Source organism: Mustela nivalis (genome assembly GCF_964662115.1).
Source record: "Mustela nivalis genome assembly, chromosome: 14".
Lineage (NCBI taxonomy): Eukaryota > Metazoa > Chordata > Mammalia > Carnivora > Mustelidae > Mustela > Mustela nivalis.
Genome location: NC_139033.1, coordinates 1,075,023 through 1,101,616, shown reverse-complemented (window position 1 = coordinate 1,101,616; position 26,594 = coordinate 1,075,023). Strand labels below are relative to the sequence as shown.

Sequence of the window (26,594 nt, the reverse complement as noted above, 5' to 3'; positions counted from 1 at the left end):
GGACAGAATGCAATAAATGGGGGGTATGACCAGAAAGACAGGCTGAGGTCAGGCCCTGGAAAGAATGAACAGCAGCCAAAAATGTCTGTTCCTCATACTAGAGGCAAATAAGACTTCCCAGAATCCAACCTTTGCCTTCCTCCTGTATGAGGTCTGTGGTCCCTGGCCCCCACCTGCACAGATAACATCAACAAAGGACTGGTTTGCTGCAAATATGACCTCAACCTTTTCCCCTGTGAAGCCTGACTATCCCTCAGCCCACGGGGAGCCATGGGTGATTATGCAGGAACTAGAAAAGAATTTTGTAGAAGATGATTGGTTGCTTGACCGTATGGAAGGCTGCCCCAGATGTGCTGTTAAATGAAAAAAGCAGGTCAGAAAGCATTTATGTCCCATTTCTATGGAAGGACACACCCCCACAGTAATAGAAATTCTCTCTGAGCAACAGCATTCAAGTTATGAGTGAGTTTCCTGTTTCTATTTCCTGTTCCGTATTTTCTCACATCTCTGTGAAGGGCATTCAATGGTTTGAAATTTTTAAAATGTTACCTTCTCGAAGAGAGTGAAAGAATTCTGTATATTCAAGGTGTTCTGTCAAGATCCCCAAGCTCCTTGAAGATTTTTCAAAATTCAGATATGACTCTGGGTACCCAAAAAACCCACGCGCTTGCCCATGTAAATCCTGCTGTGGGGGCAATTACCTGTGTCATTTACTGGGGTATTAGCAACACACGCCAGAGTCTACCTTGGCGGGTGTTCCTCCGCATGGTAAGGGGATTACTGTTAATTAGCAACAAAGATAAAGGCTTAGACCTTGGTTCTCAGCTGGGGCAATTACACACCCCACCCCTGCCCCCAGGGTACATCAGACGGTATCTGGACACATTTTTGGCCGCCACAACTATGAGATGGCCAGGAATGATGCCAAGTGTCAGCAAAGTACAGGACAGCCTCCATCCCACCCCACAATGAGAAAGTATGAGGCCCCAGATGCCAACAACAGCAAGGCAGAGAGACCCTAGCACAGACATGGGCAGCTTTACTGTCTTACTGGGCTTGGGGTTTTGCAAGAAAAATCTCGGGAGATCCTCACGGCAATCCTAGCAGATAGGGCCTACAATCATGCCTGTTTTACAGAAGGGGAAACTGAGGCTTTAGAAGGGGAAGGAACTGAGATTATACAGCTCTGTCTTGCATGTTTCTGACTTCAGCGCCTGCCTTCTCCCCTCTGCAGCCTCTGCTTCCAAATTGCTGAGTTACTGCTATTTTTGGGGTTTTGTTGCTGTTGTTGTTGTTTAATTATGGAAACTTCCAGATAGAAACAAAAGCAAAGAAACCAGTCGAACGTGCCCACGTGTTCACTCTCCAGCGTCAGAGCTACACTTGGGACCTGCAGGATGGGATGCTCTCCCACAGACGCTATCCTACAGGGTGGAGAATCCCTGAACACACCAGGGTAAATCACAGTAGGCTTGGAGCCCTCGAGGGGGGTGGGAGGGGGGAGCACAGGAGCTCCTTTCTCAGGTGGTTTGGAATATATTCCCTTTTCTTTTTTTTTTTTTTTTTTTTTTTTTTTAAAGATTTTATTTATTTATTTGACAGAGAGATCACAAATAGGCAGAGAGACAGAGAGAGAGATGAGGAGAAGCAGGCTCCCTGCTGAGCAGAGAGCCCCATGTGGGGCTCGATCCCAGGCCCCTGGGATCATGACCCGAGCCGAAGGTAGAGGCTTAACTCACTGAGCCACCCAGGCGCCCCTATATTCCCTTTTCTTTTACAGGTTTTGATCACAGCTCCCCTGGCAGCTGTTGCCTTTCCCAAGCCGAAGAGCAAGAGAGAGGATCGTCTGTTTTCTCCCCAAGGAAGTGCCAAGTCCCTTTCTGAGAGGTGAGGAAATGATTTCTCCCAAAGGAAAGCTGAAAAGGGGGAACAGCCCTCTGAAACAGAGAGATTCCTGCCCCCAGAACTGTCAGTCGCAGGAAGGCATTATTTGCCCCGTGGGAGCCAGAGAGCTCTCCCTTGGTATCTGCATGCAAACACCACTTCTTATGGGAAGAAGCGTCACTCTCTTGGATTTAAGCAAATGCTCCCTGGTTTCTGCTTTGTGCCAGGCTCAGCTGTACTCCAGTTTTGGACTACAGACAGCAAGCAGGAGTCAGCTGGCTTCTTTCAAATAATGAGGCCAGACCTTCATGGTCGGACAGGAGAGACCGGGTATGTAACCCAGATAGAGGCTTCTCTTAGCTCCTATTAATGTTTGAACTGAATTGCACTTGCTGGGGAAAACAGCCACGGGGACGGCTATGACCTTTGGAATCAGACAGCCCTGGGTTCTGAGTGCAGTTGTTTTCAAGAATTAGCTGTGTGGGCTGCCTGGGTGGCTCAGTGGGTTAAGCTGCTGCCTTAGGTCATGATCTCAGGGTCCTGGGATCGAGTCCCACATCGGGCTCTCTGCTCAGCAGGGGGCCTGCTTCCCTTCCTCTCTCTCTGCCTGCCTCTCTGCCTACTTGTGATTTCTCTCTGTCAAATAAATAAATAAAATCTTAAAAAAAAAAAAAAAAAAGAATTAGCTGTGTGACTCTGGTTAAATGATCAACTTCTGTGAACAGCAGTTCCCTCCCCTGGAAAGTGAGGATTATTCATTCAACCTGTTTTGAGCTGCTACTCCAAGCCAATAGTGATTTCTATTAACTTAGTTACTACTGAGAACTGTATCCTTTTTCGTTTGTTCTTCCTGATATCCCTGGCAGGGTCACTGAGGTAAGATTGCAAAAATGGCTACAAATTATTCTCTTCCATCCAGCCCCATCCCTGTCCCTGCAGTTGCTCTCCACTCTGACTCAGGTCTTGACCATGGGACTGGCTTTGGCCAATGGGACACGAGCAAATATGACACATGCAATGACTTGCAAATTATTTGTGTGTGGAGCTTACCCTCTCTTGCTGTACTTGGATCCCAGCCACCCTGTGAAAAAACCCAGGTAGAAGCAGCTAGCCTGCTGGATGATAACAGTCTTATGACCCAGACACATCCTGTCCCCCCCAGCCAGCAGCCACCAATCAGCAGACATTTGAGAGAGGACACCCTAGACCATCCAGCCATGACTGACTGTCCAACTGACCACAGACACAAGAGCAAGCCCACCACCAAGCTAAATAATATATGTTGCTTTAAGCTGCTAACACTTTGGGGTGGTTTGTTACACAGCAGTAGTTAACTGATACATAGCCCTTATCCTCCCACTCTACATACAAGGAGTGTGTGGAGAAGCTTGCCCAAGGCCATGAAGTCAAGGCTTGATCTCTTTCTCCTACACCATGCAATGAGGCTCCCTCTGCCTTCTCTAGTCCCTAAAGCAGAAACAATAAGTAATAAGACAGCTGATGAGGCTGTATTCAAGGCCTGTGTTCAGTGGTCTGCTAGGACACCCTGGCCATGCCCTTGGCGTCATTAGCTTGGTGGACATATATAATCGACTGCTCAGAAGCTCCATGGAAATATGTCCAGCCTGGAGCATGGCAGGAAGACCCACCCAGCAAGCTAGGGGATGCAGGCTCTTTGAGAACTCACGATTCACTGAGTTGGGGAGCCCTCAAATGTTCACCCATCCTCTCTGCCTCCTGCTCTGTATATCTGACGGCCAGCAAGGGCAGGGGGTATGTACGACCTTTCTAAAATATGTAGGGATGGAAAAATACCTTCCTTGGAAAAGACAGGCTTGCAAAGAATGGTGGAAAATGCCAGGAGCTCCCTTCCCAGGGAACACCACAAATATATTGTAGACTCTGCGTTTAGCAGTTTATGTGCGTATCATCTGATTTTATCCTCTCCCAGACCATGTCATGTGGATGGAAAGCTGCAGAGTTAAAATGCTCAGAGCACTGGCTGAGGACCCTGAGGACCTGGGTTTACAATCAGTCTTAGCCGCTTACTGGTAAGTGACTTAACTTCCCTGTGCCACAACTTGCCCATCTGTAAAATGGGGAGATGATAATAGCACCTTCTTCGCAGAGTTGTCATGAAGACTCAGTGCATTCGTGAATGCAAAGTACTTAAAACAAGGTCTGACACGGCCGGCGCTCAGCACATACCACCGCCATCACTAGCAGCATTTTACAGATGAAGACACTGAGAAGCAAATGGATTTAACTGCACTGATTAATTTCACTTGGCTAAGTCAGGGGTGGAGCTGAATTTTGGACCTTGGTCTGACAGACTCTTTTTTTTTTTCTTTTTAAAAATTATTTATTTGAGAGAGTACTAGTGAAGGGAGTGACGGAGGAAGGGAAAGAATCTCAGCAGGGGCACTTGGGTGGCTCATTCGGTTAAGCATCTGCCTTCAGCTCAGGTTATGATCTCGGGGTCCTGGGATTGAGCCCCAGTCAGGCTCCCTGCTCGGTGGGGAGTCTGCTTCTCCCTCGGCCTCTCCCCCTGCCCATGCTCACTCATGGGCTCACTCATATGCTCACTCACGTGTTCTCTCTCTCTCTCTAGCTCTCTCCCCCCCCCAATAAATAAATAAAATCTTTTTCTAAATTTTTATTCATTTGACAGAGAAAGGGAGAGCACAAATAGGCAGAGCGGCAGACAGAGGGGGTGGGAGAAGCAGGCTCCCCGCTGAACTGAGAGCCTGACCCGGGGCTTGATCTCAGGACCCCAAGATCATGACCCAAGCTGAAGGCAGATGCTTAACCCACCGAACCACCCAGGTACCCCAACAAATAAAATAAAAACAACAACAACAACAACAAAAAACCTTAGCAGGTGCTGAGTGGGACTCCATCTCACCTGAGATTGTGACCTGAGTAGAAACCAAGAATCACATGCTTAACTGACTGTACCACCTAGGCTCCCCTGGTCTGACAGCCTTTTTTTTTTTTTTTTTTTTTCTGAGTGAGAGAGAAAGAATGAGCCAGGCTGGGGGGTTGGGGCAGAGGGAGAAGCAGACTCCCCCCTGAGCAGGGAGCCCAACATGGGGCTCCATCCTGGATCCTTGAGATCATGACCCTACCCAAAGGCAGATGCCTGACCAATTGAGCCACCCAGGTGCCCTGATCTGACAGACTCTAAATAACAACCCAATTGCTCCGGGCTTCCAGGAGCACAGGCTCGCCACACAGGGTCCTGCCCCTGAAGCCAGAGTTCCTGCCCCAAATTCAAAGGAGGACTTGTTCTTTAAGGTGCTAGTACACAAATGGACTGCTAGTTGCTTCCTCAGAAATCCACACCCATGCCTCAAAACCCACCGAAAGGCCTTTTTTATAGCATTTGTCATACTATATTGCAACGATTTTCTTTTCTGACCATCTTCCCTGCTAATAGAAATGGCTGCCATGTATTGTGGGTCTCCTGTGTGTTGAACACCTAGACGCACGCGTTGCTTTCCTTAATCTGCACAACAGCCCTGTGAGGAGCATCGATTAGACCTTTTGCATGGATCAAGAAACCAAGGCTGAAGGGCACCTGGGTGGCTCAGTCAGTTAGGCGTCTTCCTTTGGCTCAGGTCATGGTCCCAGGATCCTGGGATCAAGCCCCACTTCCGGCTTCCTGCTCAGTGGGGAGCCTGGTTCTCCCTCTCCCTCCGCCCCTACTTCAGCTTGTGCTCTCTCCCTCACTTGCTCACTCTCTGCCTCTCAAATAAATAGATAAAATCTTAAAAAAGAAAACAAAAACCAAAACTCAGAGGGGTGAAGGCATTTGATCCACGGCACACATTTGGGATTCAAATTTGGGTTTTGGGTTTTTTTTTTTAGGTTTATTTATTTATTTGAGAGAGAGAGAGAATGCAAGCAGAGGGGCAGAGGGGCAGAGGGAGAGGGAAAGAATCTCAAGGACATTCCCCACTGAGCAGGGTGCCCAATGCAGGGCTCCATCTAAGGACCCTGAGATCACGACCTGAGCAGAAATAAAAAACTGGACGCTTAACTGGCTGGGCCACCCAGGTGCCCCAGGGTCTGTCTTATTTGTAATGTGGGCTTATCCGTGGTGCTGTGGGACCTTTTACTATTAACAATTACACTCTCCACAGTGGTTAAACCCATGCCAAGCTCTAGGGCCCATAATGATCCTTTCACATGCCTATCTCCTTTAATCCTCAAATCATGTGAACAGATACTATTATTATCTTCTCCTTTTTAGAAGAGAAAACAGAGGCTCAGAGAGGTATATAAACCTGTCCAGGGTCACACAGCTTGTAGGTGGTTATAGCTGGGACTGGAACATGGTATGAACACCACCATCTATGGACTTTTTACTTCATTCGCTGCCTCTGTGAACAACGTCAGGCACAAAGACCATGACTTTCACGCCTTTGAATGTTCTCAACATAGTGTTATTGAGTGTCTGCGATGCTAAATAAATATTAACCAAACATACTAGTGATTAAATGAATGGAACCCTCAACGTTTCTCCAAGTACCTAAGCAGGTTCCCTGGATCTGTGCGTCACGGGGGAAAGCTTTAGAGCACGTGAGCCTGAGGAATGGAAGCCAACTTCCTCACCATAATCCTCATTCTGGCTGCATGGCCTCTGATTAAATATTCTTTCATGAGCCAGATGGTTTTGCTGACCCTCCTTAAAAGGTTTCTGAGAATCCAAAGAAAGAAAGGGGCAATTAACTGATAATAGGCTGGGTTTTCTCTGCTGCCGGCTTGGGCTATTTGATGCATTCGCTGGCACATTAACGGGCTGTGACCATCTCTCCCTGGAAATGCCCACAGCCACTAATCAAAAATCAGTCTTCATGAGGGAACAGCGTGGAGATGACTGTTGGTCGCGTTTGGGGCTTCCCAAATATACTCCATGTTCCCAGAGCTGATGGGAACTCGTATGGGGAGGTCACTCTAGATCATCAGACCAGTTCCACGTCAGAGCCAGAGCTGACAGTCCAGCAGAATGAAGAGGAAAGGAGAAATGGCATTCTTTGTCATGATTCTTAAAAGTGCTCTGGTCTTCAATTCTTTGTCCCTTAGTTACCTCTGGCTGCAAAATCCATCACCCAATAGTGTCCTGGCTTAAAACAAAATCATTTATCAGCTCTTGCAGGTTGAGAATTTGGGGGCCGCATAGCTATGTGGTTCTGGGTCAGGGCTTCTTAGAAGGTTGGAGGCGGAGGCGCCTGGGTGGCTCAGGCGGTTAAACACCCGACTCTGGGTTTTGGCTCAAGTCATGATCTCAGGGTCGTGAGATTGAGTCCTGTGTTGGGTTCTGTGCTCAATGGGGAGTCTGCTTGAGATTCTCTTCCTCTGCCCCTGCTCTCTCTCTCTCAAATAAATAAATCTTAAAAGAAAAAAAAAAGATTACAGTCTGCTGAAACCAGGACAGCACTCTGCGGAAGGCTTCACTGAGATCCCACACCTCTTCCAAGTTGCTTCACCCACATGGCTGGGTAGCTGGTGTGGCTGCTGATGCGAGGTGCCTCAGTTTCCCATCACATGTGCACCTCCTCAGGCTGCTGGAGTATCCTCATGGCACAGCAGCTGACTTCCCCAGATGGTGAGATTCAAGAGCCCAAGGCAGAGACTGTGATGCTGTTTACGATTTAGCTTTGAGAGTCACACGCTGTGCAGGCCAGCCCCGATTCCACAGGGCAGGCAACTTCCTGAAGATGGGACTATGAGGCAGTGTGCGGCCCCGTTGGAGGGAGGCTACCATTTCTGAGAATCAGGTCTAAGGGAAGGATGGCAGGTGCCACAGAGGCGTTAGGCAGAAAGGTGTTCCCTGCAGCATTGTTTACAATAGTAGGAAATTGGAAACAACCCATGCACGCGTTGTTCTTCTTCTTCTTTTTAAAGGATTTTATGTATTTATTTGAGAGAGATCGAGCATGCACATGAGCAGGGGAGCGGCAGGAGAGGCAGAAGCAGACTTCCCGCTGAGCAGGGAGCCTGATATGGGACACAATCCCAGGACCCTGGGGTCATGACCCAAGCCAAAGGCGGACACTTCCCTGACTGAGCCCCCCAGGGGCCCTCTATGTGTCCTCCTATATGAGAAACCACACAATGGAATAATGAATATCTGCATGTTTATGCCCAGAGAAAGAACCAGGAAGACATCGTCAAGACACCACCCTGCTTTGCGCTCTGCTCTGGCTATTCCTGCGGGTGGGCATGTGATGGAGCAGACTAGGTAGCAAATTGAGGCTCAGGACGCCCGCATGTAGGACCACTGAGGGAAGGAAGCTGGCTCTTCATTTATAAATTCATCCTGCCGGCCTGCTCCTTGACACTCCCAGAAAACAGAAGTTGAGCGTTTTGGTTTCTGAAATAGCCCTTTAACCCAGTGGTCTTCCAACTAGAGGCTGAGCAGCTACCTCTAGGGTTTGGTTCCAAGTAGCAGATGGCCCAGCGAGGGGCAAGCGATTGCTTCTCTATCCCCTACTCCGATCAGGACACCGAGAGGCTTCTGGAGCACCCAGGGCAAGCAAGGGCCACAGAGATACTACCTTGTCCCATGAATTAGGAACAGATGTTTGTCCCCCTTCCCTCCCCTCCACCAGTTCAGTGAGAAAAGACCGGTCATTTTTCTTGACCCTCAACACTAATTACCCAGGGAGTGCAAAGAAAAGGAGACCATTTCTGGAAGAAATCTATGGCCCCCTCTGTCCCTACTTCCCTGAAGCTCCCAGGACTCAAACAACTTTTAAAGGATGAAAATACAGGGGCACCTGGGTGGCTCGGTGGGTTAAAGCCTCTGCCTTCAGCTCAGGTCATGAACCTAGGGTCCTGGGATCGAGCCCCGCATCGGGCTCTCTGCTCATCAGGGAGCCTGCTTCGTCCTCTCTCCTGTCTCTCTGCCTGCCTCTCTGCCTACTTGTGATCTCTGTCTGTCAAATAAATAAATAAAATAAAATAAAAAGAATGCAAATACAGTTTCCTTGTCCCCAGCTTAGGGCTGCCTTCTTGCAGCTGTAAACTGAGAACTTTCCCAGGGCCTGGAACAGTGACATCCCTCCGGGAGAAGAGGCTGATGGGGTGAGAGAACTGAATGCCAGCTCTTCCTCCTCCTTGGTCGGGGAGCCAGAGGTGACTAAGAAAAAGAACAAGACTTTCTGCTGTCATTTTAGCACCATTCGAGCAGTTTGGCAATGAGCACAGGCTTTGGCAAATGAGCAGACCCTGTTTTGATTTCCTTCTCTGCCAAAGAGATGTTGTGTGGCCTTGGGCAAGTCACTCTGCCTCTCTGTGCCTCCAGTTCCTCACCTTTAAAAGGAGAGACTAGGGGGTGCCTGGGTGGCTCAGTCGTTGGGCGTCTGCCTTTGGCTCAGGTCATGATCCCAGGGTCCTGGGATTGGGCTGGCATTGGGCTCTCTGCCCAGCAGGAAGCCTGCTTCTCCTTCTCCCATTTCCCCTGCTTGTGTTCCCTCTCTCACTGTGTCTTTCTCTGTCAAATAAATAAATAAAACTTTTTAAAAAAAATGGAGAGATTACGGACGTCTGAGTGCTCAGTGGGTGAAGCATCTGCCTTCGGCTCAGTCCTGATCCCAGGACCCTGGGGAGTCTTCTCCCTTTTCCCTCTGCTGCTTACCCTCACCCGTGCTCTCTCTATCTCTGTCTCACAAATTAGTAAATAAATCTTTTTTTTTTTTTAAGATTTTATTTATTTATTTGACAGAGAGAGATCGCAAGTAGACAGAGAGGCAGGCAGAGAGAGAGAGAGAAGCAGGTTCCCAGGCGCCCATTAGTAAATAAATCTTAAAACCAAACCCAAACAAAAAAACAAAAAGTAAAAGGAGAGGATAATGGCGTTAGTCTGTCTCATGGCTGCCGTGAGGTTTAAGGAGATAATATTTAAATGCTTAGCAAAGTGTAGGGTATGCAATAAGAGCATAATAAATGGTCGTCACGGGGCACCTGGCTGGCTCAGTGGGTTAAAGCCTCTGCTTTCGGCTCAGGTCAGGATCCCAGGGTTGTGGGATCGAGCCCCACATCTGGCTCTCTGCTCAGCGGGGAGCCTGCTTCCCTTCCCCTCTCTCTGCCTGCCTCTCTGCCTACTCATGATCTCTGTCTGTCAAGTAAATTAAAAATAATAAATAAATAAATAAATAAATAAATAAATAAATAAATAAATAGATGGTCGTCAGGATCATACTATTGCAAATTCACAAGACTGGCTGCCAGAGCAAGCCCTTCTGGCCTAGATGGAGCCTCTGTGAAATTCGGAGACGCTGACCTCAGGCTTCTCTTCTCTCAAGTGCGGATGCATACATAAGACATGCCTGTGCCACTGAGATGCTGAGACCAGTTGGTGGATCTGGTGTAGACTGTCGGGCAGGTCTCAGACCCTGCCTGTTGAACCTGCCTGTATTAAGTGCACCTGCTCTTTGCCTTGGCCTTTGGCCATGCCCCCCACCCTACCACAGACGGTGCCCCTGGAGGCAGGTAGGCTCGTACGGCCTGCAGCTAGGACGCTTGCCCTGGAGGCTGGAGGGCTCAGGAGGTGTGTGCCATGCCCATTCTCCTCCAGACTATATACTAGGGCCAGGCAGGGAGAAGGGGTGTGGTGCCTGGGGTCGGTGTGTAGCGGTCTGTGAGGAGGTGGAGCCGGTTGGCAGGGGAGCATCCTGTGGGGGGGCAGGTAGAAGACAGGGCTGCCCCTAGTCTACCCATCTGGCTTCCCCCGCCCCCTGGGGCTGCAGAAGCCATCCCGACACCCTTTGGGCACCCCTGAGAGGCTACTGGACCCTCAGGGGGAGGAAGGGGAATGGGTGATAGGGCCCCTTCCCACCTGCCCTTGGGGAGCTGCTAATAACACACTAAGTCCAGAGGCGCCTGACCTTGTGTGTTCCTCTCACTTCCCTTTCCCGGGTGTGGGAGGCCAACTAACTCCTGAAACCACGTAACTCACTGTGTGTCCTTGGACTGGTGGCTGTCACTTGCTTCGTTCAACAAACAGATCTGGGGCTGGGGTCAAGAGCCTCCTACTCCACTGTATGCTCAGGCAAGGGACAATCACCTCTCTGAGCCTCCGTTTCCTCATTTGCTTTCATAGAGTTTGTAGGATTTCAGGAGAGAACAAGGCCCTGGGTAAAGGTGACTGTTCCTATTGCTCTCCACCACCCCCTCCCACCCAACCCCTCTGCTCTAGGGAGACCCCTGCCTGGTCGACCCAGAAGCCCAACCCTGCTGGCTGTTTTGGGATTGAGCAGGGAGAATGGTTAAAGCCACAGCTGGAACCAGCAAGATACAGACTCTGTGACCTTGGACAAGTCACTGGCCCTCTCTGAGCCTCAGTTTCCCCATCTGTGGAAGTCAGGAGTTCTATAGGAAAAGCTGAGACAGCAGTGCCTGTACATTTATGGAGCACTTACTGTATGCTTCACTCTTCACCTGCTTCTCAATAATTCTAGGGGCCACCCATGTCATCAACAGCCCATTGTCCAGGAAGTGAGGCTCAGAGAGGTGGAGGGACAAGTCCACAGGCACACAGCAGGGAGCAGTGGTGCTAGCTTGAGGCCTGCTCGCCTGTACAAGTAACTTGCTCCCCTTGGGGTGCAAGGCCGGCTCTGGAGGGGCTTCTATTCCCACTCCAGCCTTCCCCACCTCACTTCTAGCATCTGTGGGGAGGGGCTCTCCGGAAGGAGCCGCTGCCATCCCAGCTCCACTGAACTCTGCACAAAGGTAGTGACAAGGCCAAGGTTCCCTCTCCACCAAGTCACCAGGTCTGATGGAAAAACACCCCAGAGCTGGCCCAGGTGGGGAGGGTGTTCTGGGAGCTGCTTTGGTTCTCTGGGTCCACAGCCTAAGGGCCACAGAAATGATTTTCAGTTCCTCCAGCAATCTGAGCCCCTATTGTGTGCCTGGCATGGAGCAAGGGCCTTGGGTTGGGTAGAAGAGTGGGAGAAGTCACCCCAAATCACAGAAGCCCATGTTTTCGGGGACTTACCAAGTGGACTCCCCTTTAATCCTCACCACCTTGAGTGATCCATGCTGTTATGATCCCCAAGTGACAGATCTGGAAAATGAGATCCAGAGAAGGAAAATGACTACGGCCACTGGGGCCACACAGATAGTCGGTGTTGGATCTCACACTGGGAACCCTTGCAGCCTGACTCAGGGCCTGAATCACCTCTCTGCGGTGCTGTTTGCTGAACACCTACTCTGTACAGTCATTGTAAGTCATCTCCACCCCTCCCCACAGACTGTAACCCTATTTTACAGAGAGGGAAGTGGAGGCTCAGAGGGGTTAGGTAACTGAGCCAAGGTCACACAGCCAGGAAGTGGCAGAGGAAAGATTCAACTGGGTCTGCCTAACTCCCCCCAACCTCTCATAACTCCAGAGGGGAAAAGAGACATCATGATCATGATCAATGCTCCATCATTCATCATTTTACTTATGTAACCATTCATTGAACAAGTATTTATTGAGTGCCTATTATGTCCGGCACAGGTGGGCCACAATAAACCCAACCCAGTGCTCAACCTAAGGGACTCACAGTCTTATACATGCCCATGCGGTGTTCAGAATAAACAGCCCTCTCTTCTGGACTTGGGGCCATGCTATTAGGATGGTTTTCTGGAAGAGGTAGGTCTGGAATTCTGTTCCTTTTCTGGCTGGGTGACCTAGGTAAGCCATTCAACTTCTGAGTCTTCATCTGAACAAAGCCGGCAATGTCGCCTGTTACAACTAACTTTACCAAGCTTTCACTGCCGGGCAGAGAAAGTGGGAGGAGGGAAGAACTGTGACGTTATTGAAGTCTAGGCCCTGGGAGGCAACAAGCAGAGAGGGCTGAAAGCCTTGGAAGGCAGGAACACAGGCAAAGGGGTGAGGAGAGCGCAAAGGCCCCAGACAGGGTGTGGCCTCCATGAGTCTAGGGCCAGAACTGTGACCTCAGCTGGACCCCTTGAGGCTTCCAGCAGGAATGAGGTCAGAACTGGAGGTGTGTAGTCTGAAGAGAGGAGGGGACCTGGCGAGGTATTCTAGGATGAAGAGAAGCAACAGAAGGGGTTGTCGGTGTTGGAAGTTTTTGGGCTTAAAGCTCTAGTGTTGGTGTCACCTAGATTCAAATCCAGGTCAGACATTGCTTAGTGACCTTAGGCAGGTGATGTCACTCATCTTAGCCTCTGTTTCTTGCGGTAGGAAATGTATTCATACCTGTGTTGCCAGCCTGATGTATGGAATCAGATATTAACAATCATTTTATTTGACATATGTGTATAGCACATTCCTAGGCCTGGTGCCATTCTAAGCCCTTTATGCGTGCCTATTACTCATGAGAGGTGTGTGGCACAGCCAGTGGCAGACTCGTACACCAGGAGGGCCACTACTGTCCCTGTAGACATCATGTGATTTTGATACAATGACTGTGTTTTACTTTCTAATCACAGAAAATAACAACCAGGAAAGCAAATTCCATTTTGGGAGCCAGATGGGGCCACTTGGGCAGTTCTGGGAGCCCCGCTGTGAGCTAGACCAGGATAAGAATTCAGATTTGGTGGGCTGGGGACAGTCCTGTTAGGGCTGTGCGCTTGGGATCTTCTCCTGAGACCTCCAGGAAGCACAGCGGGAGTCAGGAACTGCTCCCGATAGGAAACGCACCGGTCCCGGAAGTCTTCCAGACACAGTGTACGCGTGCACGTGCATGCGCCCGGGAGGTGGGCGGTTTCCAGGAGGTTTCCTAAGTCAGTGTCCAGCGCCAGTCTTGCCCTGTCCTGTGTGTGCTCCGCCCCGGCCTCCCGTGCCCCCTGCGGCCGCGCTGCCAGCTGCCGGCCCCAGCCGTCTGTTGTGGCAGATGTTTGGCTGTGCCATGGCAACGCCAGAACAGGATGTGCCTCTGGATCGAAGCAGGGACAAGCCCACGCTCCCAGGCCGCCCACGCCGTTCCCGTCCCCAAAGGCTTATTGCAAAGAACCACTGGGGTCCATGTCGCGGGACGGGCGATGTTTATATCCGGAGAGAGGCAGAGCCCTGGCCCTCTGTCCTCTGAGGCTTCAGGGGCAGGGGCTGGGGGTGATGTGTATGCACAACGCGTTAGAGTCCTCCTCCCCCTTCTCCAGGCAGCTTGGGTTTGCTTCCCTTGGCCCTTCAGAGAGATGCTAAGGCAGTGTGTGGGGGTGGGGGGCGCGGCCCATTAACAGGGTCTGATCTGTGGGTGGGTCTAACCACTGTCTTCCCCACTGTTCCAGCAACTACTCACAGAAGGATTACTTTGTGCCAGGACCTGTTCTAAGTACTTTATGTAACAAATAACACTGAAATTTAGGGGTGCTTGGGTGGCTCAGTTGGTTAAGCGTCTGCCTTTGGCTCACGTCATGATCTGGGGTCCTGGGATCAACCCCCACATCCCTACTCCGCTCGAAGCCTGCTTCTCCCTCTCCCCTCTCCTCAAATAAATAAATAAAATATTAAAAAAGAAAAAAGAATTATTAGGGATTTCAAAAGAGTGGCAAGCAGAGCATTAGACCAATCGCAGTACCCTGGTAAGTGCAGAGTTCCAAGCAAAGTCTTCGCCCTGTGAAACCAACCCTGGGTGCTGCATCACCAGCCCCCAGATGCTCAGAGGGTAGGCCTCAGCAGCCCAGAGGGGCTCACGGAGCAGGACAGGGAGCCACTGCAGGCTGGGAGCACTCTGTCTGTTCTGGGGCCATGCTAACTCATCAGAGGAGAGCAAAGACCTTCTGGAAAATGCTGTGTTGAGTCCCTCAGAGCCATGAGCCCGGGAACTTAGAGGGCAAATTTCAGCTCAGTTACAAAAGCATCCTTTCCATTAAATCTTTACACTTTCCTTTTTCATTACAGAACCCTGTTGCAGAGATGCTGGAAAATAGGTAAGAGGAGGGGAAGACACAAACCTGGAATCCTACCTGTCTGACTCCATTTCTTTTAGCAGGTGGTGTGTTTTCTTCCTGTCCCTTACAGAAGGGCTTGCTGTCAGGACCCCCAAGGATGACAGATGGCCTCCTCTTTGTCTCCAACACCTGGCACATGGCAGGGGAGCCACGAATGGGGGTGGGGGTGGAGAATGCCGGAATGGATGGGTGTTATAAAGGGATCTGGCTTGAGTCCTTCTGGACTCTGAAAAACTCGGGATTCTCAGATTCATAGCTGATGCCCGGTGCTGACCCAAGGTTTGGTCCAATGTGCCAAGCTCTTGTTGGGGTCCAGAAGGTGACAGGCTTTTTGCCTCTCTCAGAGAGGGAGTTGGTTTAGGCAATCATGGGTGTCCCCAAACTTTCCAGGCCTTTGTGAACGGAACTAGGACTCACTTTCGGACCATATTTCCTTCATTTGTTCACTCATTCATAATCATCAAAAATTTATTGAGCACTTACTACATGCTCAACATTGCCCTAAGTGCAGTATGGGCTATTTTCATTGGGGCGAGGATGGCAGGATAGAAAGTATATGATTTTGGAGTCAGGCACCCTGGATTTTTGTCCCTTTCTGGCTATGTGGCTCTGACCCACATTCCCTAACCTCTCCGAGCTTCCACCTCTTTGTTTGTGAAAGGGGTCAAACCCATTATGAGGACCAACTCGGTAATATATGTGTAACACTTGAAAGCAGTAGATGCTCAGCTTAGGTGACTTCCTTCCTGCCTCCCCCTCCTCCCTCCCTGCTGCCAGTACCAACAAGAACGGCCAGCATGATACAGCACAGTTGGTGGGCCTGGCTGAAGGCGGTTGCGTACATTAGCTAATTCTCAAATTCTTGGCTCCACGAGGTAGGTAGCATTGTTCTTAATCTATTTTCATATCCGACTTCCAAACTAGAGAGAGCTCACCACCTCCAACATACCACCTGCAGGAGAATCTGTGTCTTAGCATCAGGGCCTTAGGCCTCCTTTCCTATGCTGGGAGGCTGCTCCAGTAAACACCAACATTTTATTTGCTGTATCAGTTGATGACAAGAGGACTTTTGAGCTGAAAGGGGACCCTTTACAACTATACTCCAGGATGCACAAGCGGTTTCCCTTTGAAGGCAAATAATGGTGGACAGGATTTGGGAGAGAGACACACACTTTGTGTTGTCCAGATAGCCTTTGGAGCATGATGTGGGTCAGGTTTTTCTAGGGGCTGGAGGCTTCATTCCTGACTCCTGTGTTTTCTTGCTAATACCTATAGGGAGACCAAGATGCATCTTTGGGCTGCTTTTTCTACTTCTGGGGTGGGAAAAGCCCTGGGAAAGTTTTCATGTGGGGAGGAAGCCATACCCACTGGCTTCACCACTTCCCAGATGTAACCGTGCGCAAACCACTTGCCCTCTGCAGGCCTGTTTCTTCAGCATGAGCTGCAGATCACACCAACAGGGCTGTCTGGGGGACTCGGGGATTCCTGATGGAAAGTGACAGGGACACAGAAGGGCTGGTAGAATCTTTTCCCTTGGGCTAGGGTACAGGATGTGTGGCTGGTGTTTTCTGGGCAGGGCTCACTCAGGATGCTGTTGGCACACATCTTTAGAAAGAGCCTCAGGACCCCTGATTCGAATCCTTCTGAAACACCAGTCATTCTCCAAGCCCTGCCTTCTGGAGCCTCCTGCAAGTGCCTCGCCAAAAGGGGCTTTTCCAGGCATCAACACAAGCAAGCAAGGAGTCCTCCTCTACAAAACTACCTGGGATTACACTCAACCTCAGGCTCATTACTCTGAGAACGAAACCAGGGTAAAATCAGCCAATGAGAGGAATGTTCTCCTAGGACCCTGGGTAAGTGGAGTATCTGATGAGTTTTGGGAACGCCCGGGTTCCATTAGGGGGATGTGGGTGTTGTCTCGAGGAAGCATGTGTGGAATGTGAGCATAGCTAGCAAAGTGGAAGCCTGCCCCATTGCATCACACTCTTATTTTGATGGTTTTTGTGCTTGGCCATTAGAATTCCCAGGGAATCCATCAGGAGCACACGGAGCGCTGGGCCTCGCTCCCCAGGCTTTGATTCATGTTTGAAGCCTGGAGAGAATTTAGGAGGCATCTCCAGCCTTGCCAATGATGAAGACTGTCCTGAACCATGACCCTCAGGGGTTTGGTTTCACAAACATCTTGCAGAAAGGACTGCCCTGCAGCGTGCTGGCACTAACCACAGGAATCACCCCCTTCCTTAGTCTTTTGCTTTGATTTCATACTCCATAAACAATTCCTAACCATAATTTGGCTTCAAATGTTGATTTTGTCTCGAGGACTCAGTGTGCAAGTGAGAGTACTTGGGACTTGCTTGACAGCTTCAAGTCTTGCTCTCAAGTAATCTGTTTGCATTCTGGTTTATCTATCAGTCTCCTGTGAGTCCAGGTGACAGACACAGTAAGCTGAGGTGAATGCAACGAAAGGTTTCTTGGATCCACAAGCACTGGAATTGAGTGGTCATGCCAAGGTACTTGTGGTCAACAGTAGTGCCCCCCAAGCATGTGTGTACGTCACATCTCCCAGTGGTCCTGGCAGCTGGGGTGTGGGGACCACGTGACTAGGTCTCGCCCATTACAGCATAAACACAGGTGTATCACATCTAAAGGCAGTGAAGAGTGAACGTGAGGCCGCATGCTCTTTCCCCTGACTGCACAGCCAGAGCAAAGAACACCAAGATAGCAGGGTTTAAAAATGAGAGTGGCCTTAATAATAATAATAAAATAATAAAAATAAAAAAATAAACAGAAAAAGAAAAATGCAAGTAGTTCAGCTTCATGAGTCACCAAAGAAGGAGTGCCACCAAAAGGTCCTGACCTGCAGTGCACTGTGGCCTGGGCACAAGAGAAGCCCTTGTTGTGGGCAGCAACTGAGGTACCCTGGGATTCCTGCTTTGGCCACCAGCAATCATTAGCTTCCACAGTCTCCTCTCCCACAGTGTGTGGCTGGACTAGCTCAGGCGGTGGTGTTAAACACACTCTAGCTTTCTGCTTTCGTGGAAGAGGTGCCCACCAAGAGCTCAAGTCCCACCCTGGCAGGGATAGGTTTTTTTGGGTATCCAAATGACCACCCACAAGCAGGCCTGCTTCCTTACTCATCAAATCGGGAGGAAAAACAAGACCATTCCTGGAGGCACTAACATTGGCTTTCTTGGTTCTTTCTTCTGTCTAATGTGTCTGGGTTTTTATACCACTGAGCACAAGGCAGGTGCTCAGTAAAGACTGGCTGTCTGGATGGCGCGGGTATGTTGACTGTCTTGGCAACGACTGAAGCAGCAGCTTCCTTTTGCACGAGTTCACACGCCGTCAGACATTTATAAAGAACAAGTTTATTTTCATCACAAGAAGCACACAGACTATTACAGTACACACCAACAAAAGTAAAAAAAAAAAGTGCATTATGCATCTTCTACTGCAAATTCACAGTACAAAAGATACTGCCTTTTAAATATATAATATAAAAAAAATGAAGAAAAATAGAATAAAAAAAATCATCAATATCTTAACGCAACACGCTGGAACCCACTGGCAGCTTCTGAAAACTAGAGAACTTATCTTAGCTCCTCATTTCACCGGGGCTGGTGTCTGTCCCCACATTTGGTGGCAGAGAGCTCAGGACACCAGCAGAGGAGGAAACACAGGGAGGCCTAGGTGGTAACACTTTTCTATTTAAAGAGCACAATTGTGCAATGGGGGAAAGGGGGACGGTGCCACCCCCTGGCTGGCTAGCGAACCAAATTCTGTGCTTTCCTTGCTACTGTGGGACACACAGTGAGCAAGTGCCAGCCTCACCTGCAGGAACCACCAATGCTCCTGAGACAGTGGTGGGGTGGGGAGGACCCCCCCCCCCCACATAGGACTGCACAGCAGATGAGCACAAGCATGGGGTAGGGCAAGCTCCAGCCCTCACGCCGACCACCATCGCCAAGGCAAAGGCCCAATCACAGAAGGTGCGAGCTTACCAGTTTCCCATAAATACACAGTATTTGTAAACTATTATTAAGGCACTCAATTGTAAAACAATAATTACAGTGTCGGAAAAAGGAGGGAGGAAGCAGCCACCTTCTTGTGCGGCAAGGCCAACACAAAGGACAGCAAAGGGGCTGGTTGTAAAGACTCCTGTGGCAGAGATGGACCGAAGCCGGGGCCCGGGGCTAGACAAAAGGGTGTGTGTGTTGGGGGGGGGTGGTCAATGTCCAGGTCTATGGAGAGTATTGCTGCACATGGCCCCACTCTGTATCGTTCAAGGTGATCCACTTTGTACTAGGGGGACACAGTGTGTGTGTCGATGGGAGAGAAGTGGCCCGTGAGATGGTCTGCTTCAAGTTGCATATATATATGTGCATATATATATGCGTGTATGTATGCAGAGTGAGTTCATATACATAGGTTTTCAGCTGCAGGGCACACAATGAAAAGACCAAGTAGTGAGCACGGGGAGGGGGTGTCAACCAACTCCTTTGTTTGGCATGCAGCGTTGGCAAGAGCCTGCAGGATGGGAGCGGGGCAGGTGCACCCTCACTGTGCCCAGCATCACAAATTCCTTGGCCTGCCTAGCTCTCCTGCCAGAGGTCACGTGGTTGCCCTCACTGGGTCTGGGGAAGCTCTGCTAGGTGGCCAGCCAGAGGAGGGCTGGGTGGAAAGTATTCCAGAACAAAGCGTTTCTGGTCAACAGAGAGCACGTCTTTCTTCAGACACCCTGGGTAAGGTTGTTTGTGGACCTTGCCTAAATGATGCATCACTTCTTCTCACTGGGGAGAGATGGCCCCAGGGGAGGAGGGGGAGTCCTGAATCTTTTGGGTTCTGGCCCGTGTGGAGACAAGAGCGCCCAAGGACAGGGCCAGCCTCAAGATGCTAATTCTATTGCGACTTTGGCTCCACCCTGTATCATCCTCTGGGCTTATGTAGGAGAGAAAAGGCTTTCGAATGAGATGGAATGGTTTTTGGCTAGAGGGGTGGGGGGACACAGAAGGGAAGGCTGGACGGTGCGGCCACCGTGAGCAGCTGGTGAGTGATCTCACACATGACAAATGGGTGTCACTGCCCAGGAGCGTGCAGTTCGGCACCTAGAGGTCAGCATGGGTACCCTCGAAGAGATCAAAGAAACGGAATGCCAAGAGCAAGAAGCCTTGTGCTGAAGTTCTTCAGCATTGCTCTGACCCCCAAAAGTAGCTCCAAGGCAAAGAAACCGGAATGGGCATTATCGAATCATGATCAGAGGGCAGTGTGGTTCCTCCTCTCCCCAGATCCAGGTTCCCCCTCATACGTAACAAAGCTTGACAAGCAGCAGCCCCCACCCCACCTGGACTGAAGCAAGTTGAAGATCTAGGGAAGTTGAGTCTAACTTGCAGCATGTCGCACGAGTTACAGTGAGAGAGAGAGAGGTGAGGTGGCACAAGAGAGGCAGTTCAAGACTCAGGGAGATCATCCACCAGATCTCGAAAACTCCCGTTCTCTATTTTAACAAGGACATTCCCTGAAGATGGTGGTCATCAGGATCAATGACTTTCAAAGCAGAAACTCCCTGCCTCCCGCGTGGACCTCCCACGTTCAGCATGTTCGCCATCAGCAAGATCCCAGGCAGACGGAACGCTGGTCCAGATGCGGCGTAGCTTACAGCACAGGCTTTCTTTTCAAAGGTCAGCGTGAGTCTGTTTGCCAGGGTGCCCCTGAGCCTGGAAGAGCGCTCTTGGTGATGTGGGTCTTGGAGAAAAGTCCGTATCCTTTCCTCCGGGCCAGAGTGCTAGCCATCCAATCAAGAACACCCCCATTTAGCTTTGATGATGGGGCCCTGGGCCCTGGTCTGTGTAGACCTGACATACAAGCCGTGCTTGTGCAAACAACAGGGTCGCCAAAAGCCAAATTTGTAATTCTCCTTCTACGCTTTCAAAATTAAAGTTTGCAAAAATATATTGTTCCCACACACCAGACACATGAGGTTAGAAGAGCAACGGAAGCCTGTCAAGCATCAAATCTAAAGGATCGTTTGACACAAAAATGGAACCACAATGCGAAGTTTCATTTGGCAAAACATATACTGAACTCGGTATGTTTTTTGAGAATGATCTTTCTTTCTTTTGGCCGGGGGCAGGGAGCGGGAGGGGAACCCAACAGGGATTCTAAGAAGTAGTAGATAATCACCCTTTAAGGTGATTTTGAATGACAGGGGTGGGAAAACAAATTCCTATCAAATAACATTATGATTTAAAAAACAAAACAAAAATCAACAACATTGGGGAGGAAAAGTTCCTGGAGAGGGTGTTTCTGCACAAACTCCACCCACTAGCTGAAACGTGGACCACCACCACCCCCCACCCCCGCCCCGTCTGCCCTCGTTCCTGAAAACCCTGCCTGTGGTGCCCGAACCCTAACCCAGATCTGACCACTGTAAGATCCGAGATGGCAGCTCCTTCAGCCACTTTCGGAGAGTGGTCAGTGCCAAAGGCTTCTAGTTTGACTGAATAAATCCAGCGGACGGCTGAGTGCATACCATACTTTGGGCAACTATCGGCCAGCACCTCCGGGCCAACCCCTACCCTGCGGGACAGCACATGGGTAGGCAGGCAAGGTCTGGGTCAGGAGAAGACAAGGCCTGGGCCTGAGGTGTCCAAGGGGCAGGGCAGGCCTTCGAATTTGGCAGTTTCTTTCTGGAGGGCCCTGGGCAGCCCTGTGTTGTGGAACCAAGAGTCAGTGAACCTTTTCTCTAAAGGGCTGGATCGGGAGTATCTCAGCCTGTGCAGGCTACACGGTCCCTGCTGCATATTAGATTGTTGTTTTTAACAAGTCCTTAAAAATATAAAAGCTTCTTAGCTCAAGGGTCTGTTACCAGAGTTTGCGGACTCCCTGGATGAAACCTTTCTGTCTTATTACCAAGCATCTTTTATTTTTCTCCCTCTCTCTCTCCAAAATACTTTCAACAGCCTGTCTTACTGACCAACACCAGTGGACTCCCTCCATCCATGCCCGGATCCCGTGGCTATGTGATGGGTGCAGCTCACCTGATTCTGAAAGGGGCCCCCCAGACCCCCGGCCAGGAGTACAGAGCCCTCTTCCACTGTCCTCACTGCCAGGAAGGGCGAGAGAGACGGAGCAGTACGTCATCAAAGGAAGCGGTGACTGTAAACATCTATGAAGCTTTTCAATGGTCTCATTTCTCCGAGAAGCTGTGGCAGGGCTATTCCGAGAGAGGGGCCAGCAGAGCGGCTCGTGACTGCTTAGAGCCCCCTTTCCTCCCTGAACCTGTTCCTGTAACCTCATGGGCCCAAGGGCTCCTGGCAGGACAATCCCCATTTCAGACCCACCACCCCCGCCACACACACTCGAGCTCTCTCAAAGCCTCAAGGCAACCACATCGGGTTGAGCAGCAGAGGAGACGCAGTGATGCTCTGTGGGTCCTTCTCCCCAGACTGGGGGCAACTTACACGTCACCATTAGCAATGACTGAGGACGTCACATATACACATCCCCTCCTCACCCCAGTACTGGCCGGATGCACGCCACTCTGCTGGGACCACACACCAGGACAAGGAACTCAGCTGCACCGATCATCTCCACGCACCACAGGGTCGGTCCAACAACAGCATTCGACAGCCTGTTCTGACTTTACCTAGCGGTGTTGTGCGTAGTCAACTTAGGACTTTTTTGGGGGTCCCCAGCGAAAAAATAAGAATTAAAAAAAAAATCTTTTTTGGAATAACCTTTTCTGACACAGCATTATTCCCTGGAAAGAGCCTTGGTCACGACTATATTTTAAAAAATAAAAAGCACAGCAAGAACAGAGGTAGGACTTCATACTGCCATCCAAGGGCTTCCCTGTGAGGGCCTGAATGAGCTAGGAATGTGCGCTGTGGTCGTGGAGCCTTCATGGTGCACACGCAGTGTTCGGGGAGTGTGTGCATGTCTGTGTATGCTCTTTTTAAAAACAGGATTCTTCCTGAAAACACAGGGCTTGGGGAGCAGAGTTCTAGATCTACTGGCCGATGGCTTCTGGCTCTCCCAGGCCACCTGACTGGCACCCCCCCCTTCTCCTTGTGCTGGGTTCTTCTTTTTCCTCTCTTCCTCTCTGCAGCGAGAGCGGGAAGAGTTAGAATGTCACTTGTTTAGGAGACATCACAGCTGAAACCCACAGTGAGACACAGGGAGGGACCGGTGGAAACGCATGTCCGAGTAAATACAGCAAGAGGCCGGTCAGCTTTTGCTTGTCCAAGAGGGGCTTCTCAAGTGTTCTGAAGCAGGTTTCCCTGATGGCCGAGAGGTCACAGCTGGGTTCCTTGGGGCTGCCTGGGGCTCACGCAAGAAGGAAGACTCGCTCCACTGGGCGTCCCGGGAGTCGGTGAGGGTGGACGCGTCTGGCTCACTGGACAGGTCTTCTGTTGAGAAGTTGAGACTTCCGAGCTTGGCCAGAGAGTGTGAGCGTTTCAGTGGGGATGAGACGGTGAGGCCCGCCAGCCGGAGCCGGGTCTCGATCTCCTGCGTCCGCTGCTTCACCAGGCCCGGCTTGCCTCGGACGCTGTGGATGCTGTCGCTGCTGGAGCTCCGCGTCAGGTTGGAGCTCATGGAGGACGACGTGGGGGTGTAGCAGATAGTCTTCAGGAAGTCTTTTGAGAAGTGACTGGTGTGATCCAGGCGGCAGAGGAAGGGACCGGGGCTCTTGGGTGGGGCGACTTCGAACGGAGTGGGGATGGCCTCTGACTTCTCATCACTCCCCGAGAGGCTGGGCAGAGCTGGGGGCCCCAGCGGAGGGACAGGAGCCAGATCAGGGTTCTCCTCAGGGATGCTGGCTTCTAACCTGCTGGCGGGGCCATCCCTGCAGGGAGACACAGGGTCTGCGGGCGTGCCCTTCAGCCTCTCTAGTTCTTTGGTGTGCTTTCGGACCAAGCCCGCCTTTTGCAGCTGAATGATGGATTCCTGGTGCTGCATCAGGTAGCTGTTGCTTGTCGGCTTCTCAGATTCTTTACTGAACAGAAGCCGCAGGTCCTTGGCAGGTTTCAGGTCTTTCTTGGGTGGTGAGTCATCCTTCGCTGCGTCCATGCTTGGAGGATTCTTATCACAGTGAGAATTCTTCAAAAGGGGGGACTTTGGCAGGACTTTTTGGGTTTCTCTGGAAGGTTCCAGAAGGCTAGCTGGTATTTCTGGGGCAGCTGCGGCCCCGGAGCCACCGATGTCTGACCTCCTTGAGCCTGCTGGTGGTAGGAATGGGGGACTTTCGCTGGGGCCAGAGGCCAGTTTCTCTAAAGCTCGGGACCTGCTGGATGTGTGGGCCACAGGGGAGGATGTGAGGTGCGGCAGGAAGGTTGGCTGGGTACAGATGGCAGGAGCTCCGGGGTTCTCACCCCGCTCCCTGAAGGCCTCGGGAGCCCCGCTGGCTATAGGGTACACGCAGTCTGCACAGGACTTGTAGGAAGGCTTCACCTTGTTAAGGATCCCAAATATAGCATCGTGCTGAAAGGGGATAAGAACATTGTGAGTATACAACAGCGAGCCGGAGGCCACAAAATACGAGGAGGGGCTGGAGTGGGGCCGGGCAGGTACTGCAGAGGCAGTGCCCCTCGTTCAGTTAACGCAGCAACACAGGCCTCTTGGAACCCACCTGGGCGTATACAGTGGTGGTTACAGGGCTGAACCCAACTTTCCAGAGGCTACAGGACTACGATCCTGGGCAAATCTCTGGCCACACAACCAGCACAGCATGGTCAGGAGCAGAGCCCTCTCAAACCCACCTTCACCATTGCACGCCTCTCCTCCCTTCCTTTCCCTTTTAGAAAGAATCTGTGCTTGGGGAATATGTAGTCTGGAAATAGGGCTCTTCCCTTTTAGCATGAACACAGTGTGACTCCAAAGAGCCACCATCCAGCCATTGGCTGTGGTCTTCAGAGTGAGGTTGTCGAAGGCAAAAACCAGTACAGACCCAAGCACAGTCCTGGATGAGGGCACCAGGCTGAGGTGTGTTTTATTACCAATGGGGAACATGTCGGCACTGTTTTCTGAGGAAAGTCATCTCCCTCTAGGCAAATGTGATGTGCGTCTCCACCTCGGGCCCTTCCGAAGGCAGGACAACTGCTCACACCTCCCTCACACACCCATCGACAGACAACAGGGTCCTACGGGCTGAGGCGAACAGCGGTTTAGCTGTGAGATTCCCAAGCTGGCCTAAAACAAAGGCCTCTTGGCAAAGGGCTGCTGGCCCATGCTTTTCCCTGCCCCCTGCCCACGGCCCTGACCGTCAGGGCCTAGTCCCATCTCATCTCACAGACCTAAGTCCCCCAAGGTAAGATGTCCTGGGGTGGTCCCACACTGGAGGAATCGTAAAGAAACCCAGGCAGGATTCCTAGAGACTGCAGGGGGGCACATGGAGAGCGTGTGGTTGGGGAGGTGGGAGGGTGGATTTCCTGTAGAATCAGGATTCCTGGGGCTGGCTTCCAGCTCAACCGGTGAGATCTGAACTCTTGAGCCAGAAATTTTCCTGAAGTTCTGACCAAAGTTTTCTCCTAAAACCTTTAGAACCTAATGTTCTAAAATGTGGCAGAACGTCCCCCAGTAGGAGATTGAAGACCACCTTTCAGAGCCCAGGGGGCAACAGAGCAGGAGCAAATTCTCCCATCCGACTCATATTTAGGGAGCGCCTGTCACATGTCAGGAGTTGGGTCAGGCACAGGGGCTGCGAAGAAGACAGTCCCTGCCCTCAGAGCGTCGCATGTGAACCAGCAAACTGAGTGACACGTGTCAGGATGGAGAGGGATGACCTCAAAGTGCTCCGCAGAGGGAAGGCTTCTCTGAGGAGCTGGACCTCTACTGAGATCGCTAAGCAGGTGCTAAGCGGCGAGGGCAGAGGAAGCGTGGTCCTCTTGCAGTGGAAGCCCTCACCAACCTGGCACCGTAGTTAGCAAATAAGATTTGAACAAATGAATGAGTGCTTGTCTCTGGGTCCTATTCCCTGGAGAACCTCACCCATTCAATCCAGCTCTGGCCAGTAAAGGCAGGCTGTCCTTCATGTACCTTCTTACCCACGCTTCTCCTGCTCTTCATCCTGCCATCCACCCGATGCCATTTCAGACTGATGGACACATCACCATCCCAGACAGATGTTTTGTATCATCTGTCTTTATGTGTATTTGCTTTGAGTGGGAGAAATTCACGAGTAATTAACATTCGGTCTGGAGGTCGGTAGCTGGGACTTCCCTTTTCGTTTGTATTAGAACACAGGAAAGACAAACCCTCTGGATATGGGAACGCATTTCTGAGTGGTCCTCCTTGTGAATCACAGCTGTCTCAGAAGATGGACAGGGAAGGCAGGGGGAACGGAGCTCCATGTCCCCAGCCGTGGCAAGAGCTGGTGCAGAGTGAGGGCGGGACCTGGGAGGTGGGCGGCACAGCACACCTCTCAGGACACCAGCCTCAGCTCCCGGGCCACTCGGAGGAGAGGAAAGGCGGGCAGAATTAGTGATTTTCTGAACAAGGGCCAGCTTGCTAGGACCTTGCTGCAGAAACCCACCAAACAGGATAGCCACTTGGGACTCAGGGAGTCAAGCATTAGAGCAGGAGTGGGAAGAGCAGCTATTTGATGATACTGAGCAATTACATCAACTTCTTCAGGGTGGACTGTGGTTATGTCACTCACTGAAGCTTCTGTGCAAGGAGCAACCCAGCTGGGGTTTGGCTCAAGACAATTCAGAGTGTGGGAAATTGAGTGGGGCGCGGTAGAGCCTCGGGTTGATAAATGCTGAAGCTAGGTAGTAAGTCTTGTTTTACATTTTAAGTAAGAAGGA

General features: G+C 50.9%; 1 protein-coding gene and 1 long non-coding RNA gene across 4 annotated transcripts in view; one reads left to right on the top strand and one right to left on the bottom strand.

Annotated features, from left to right (window-relative positions):
- Nucleotides 1–1,382: 1,382 nt before the first annotated feature.
- On the top strand, nt 1,383–17,042 carry LOC309848483. The gene is made up of 7 exons (XR_014303072.1): nt 1,383–1,456; nt 1,781–1,887; nt 3,836–3,935; nt 14,741–14,769; nt 15,568–15,665; nt 16,367–16,643; nt 16,809–17,042. It is a non-coding gene; the product is annotated as an uncharacterized lncRNA (long non-coding RNA).
- Nucleotides 17,043–18,138: 1,096 nt separating this feature from the next.
- SSH1 (slingshot protein phosphatase 1) overlaps nt 18,139–26,594 on the bottom strand; it is a 59,275-nt gene continuing 50,819 nt past the window's right edge. For all 3 annotated transcript variants that reach the window (XM_082700097.1, XM_082700099.1, XM_082700098.1), the window contains one exon: nt 18,139–24,270. In XM_082700097.1, the coding sequence (XP_082556223.1) occupies nt 23,017–24,270 (1,254 nt within the window). In that variant the 3' untranslated portion in view covers nt 18,139–23,016. The remainder of the gene's footprint in view (nt 24,271–26,594) is intronic.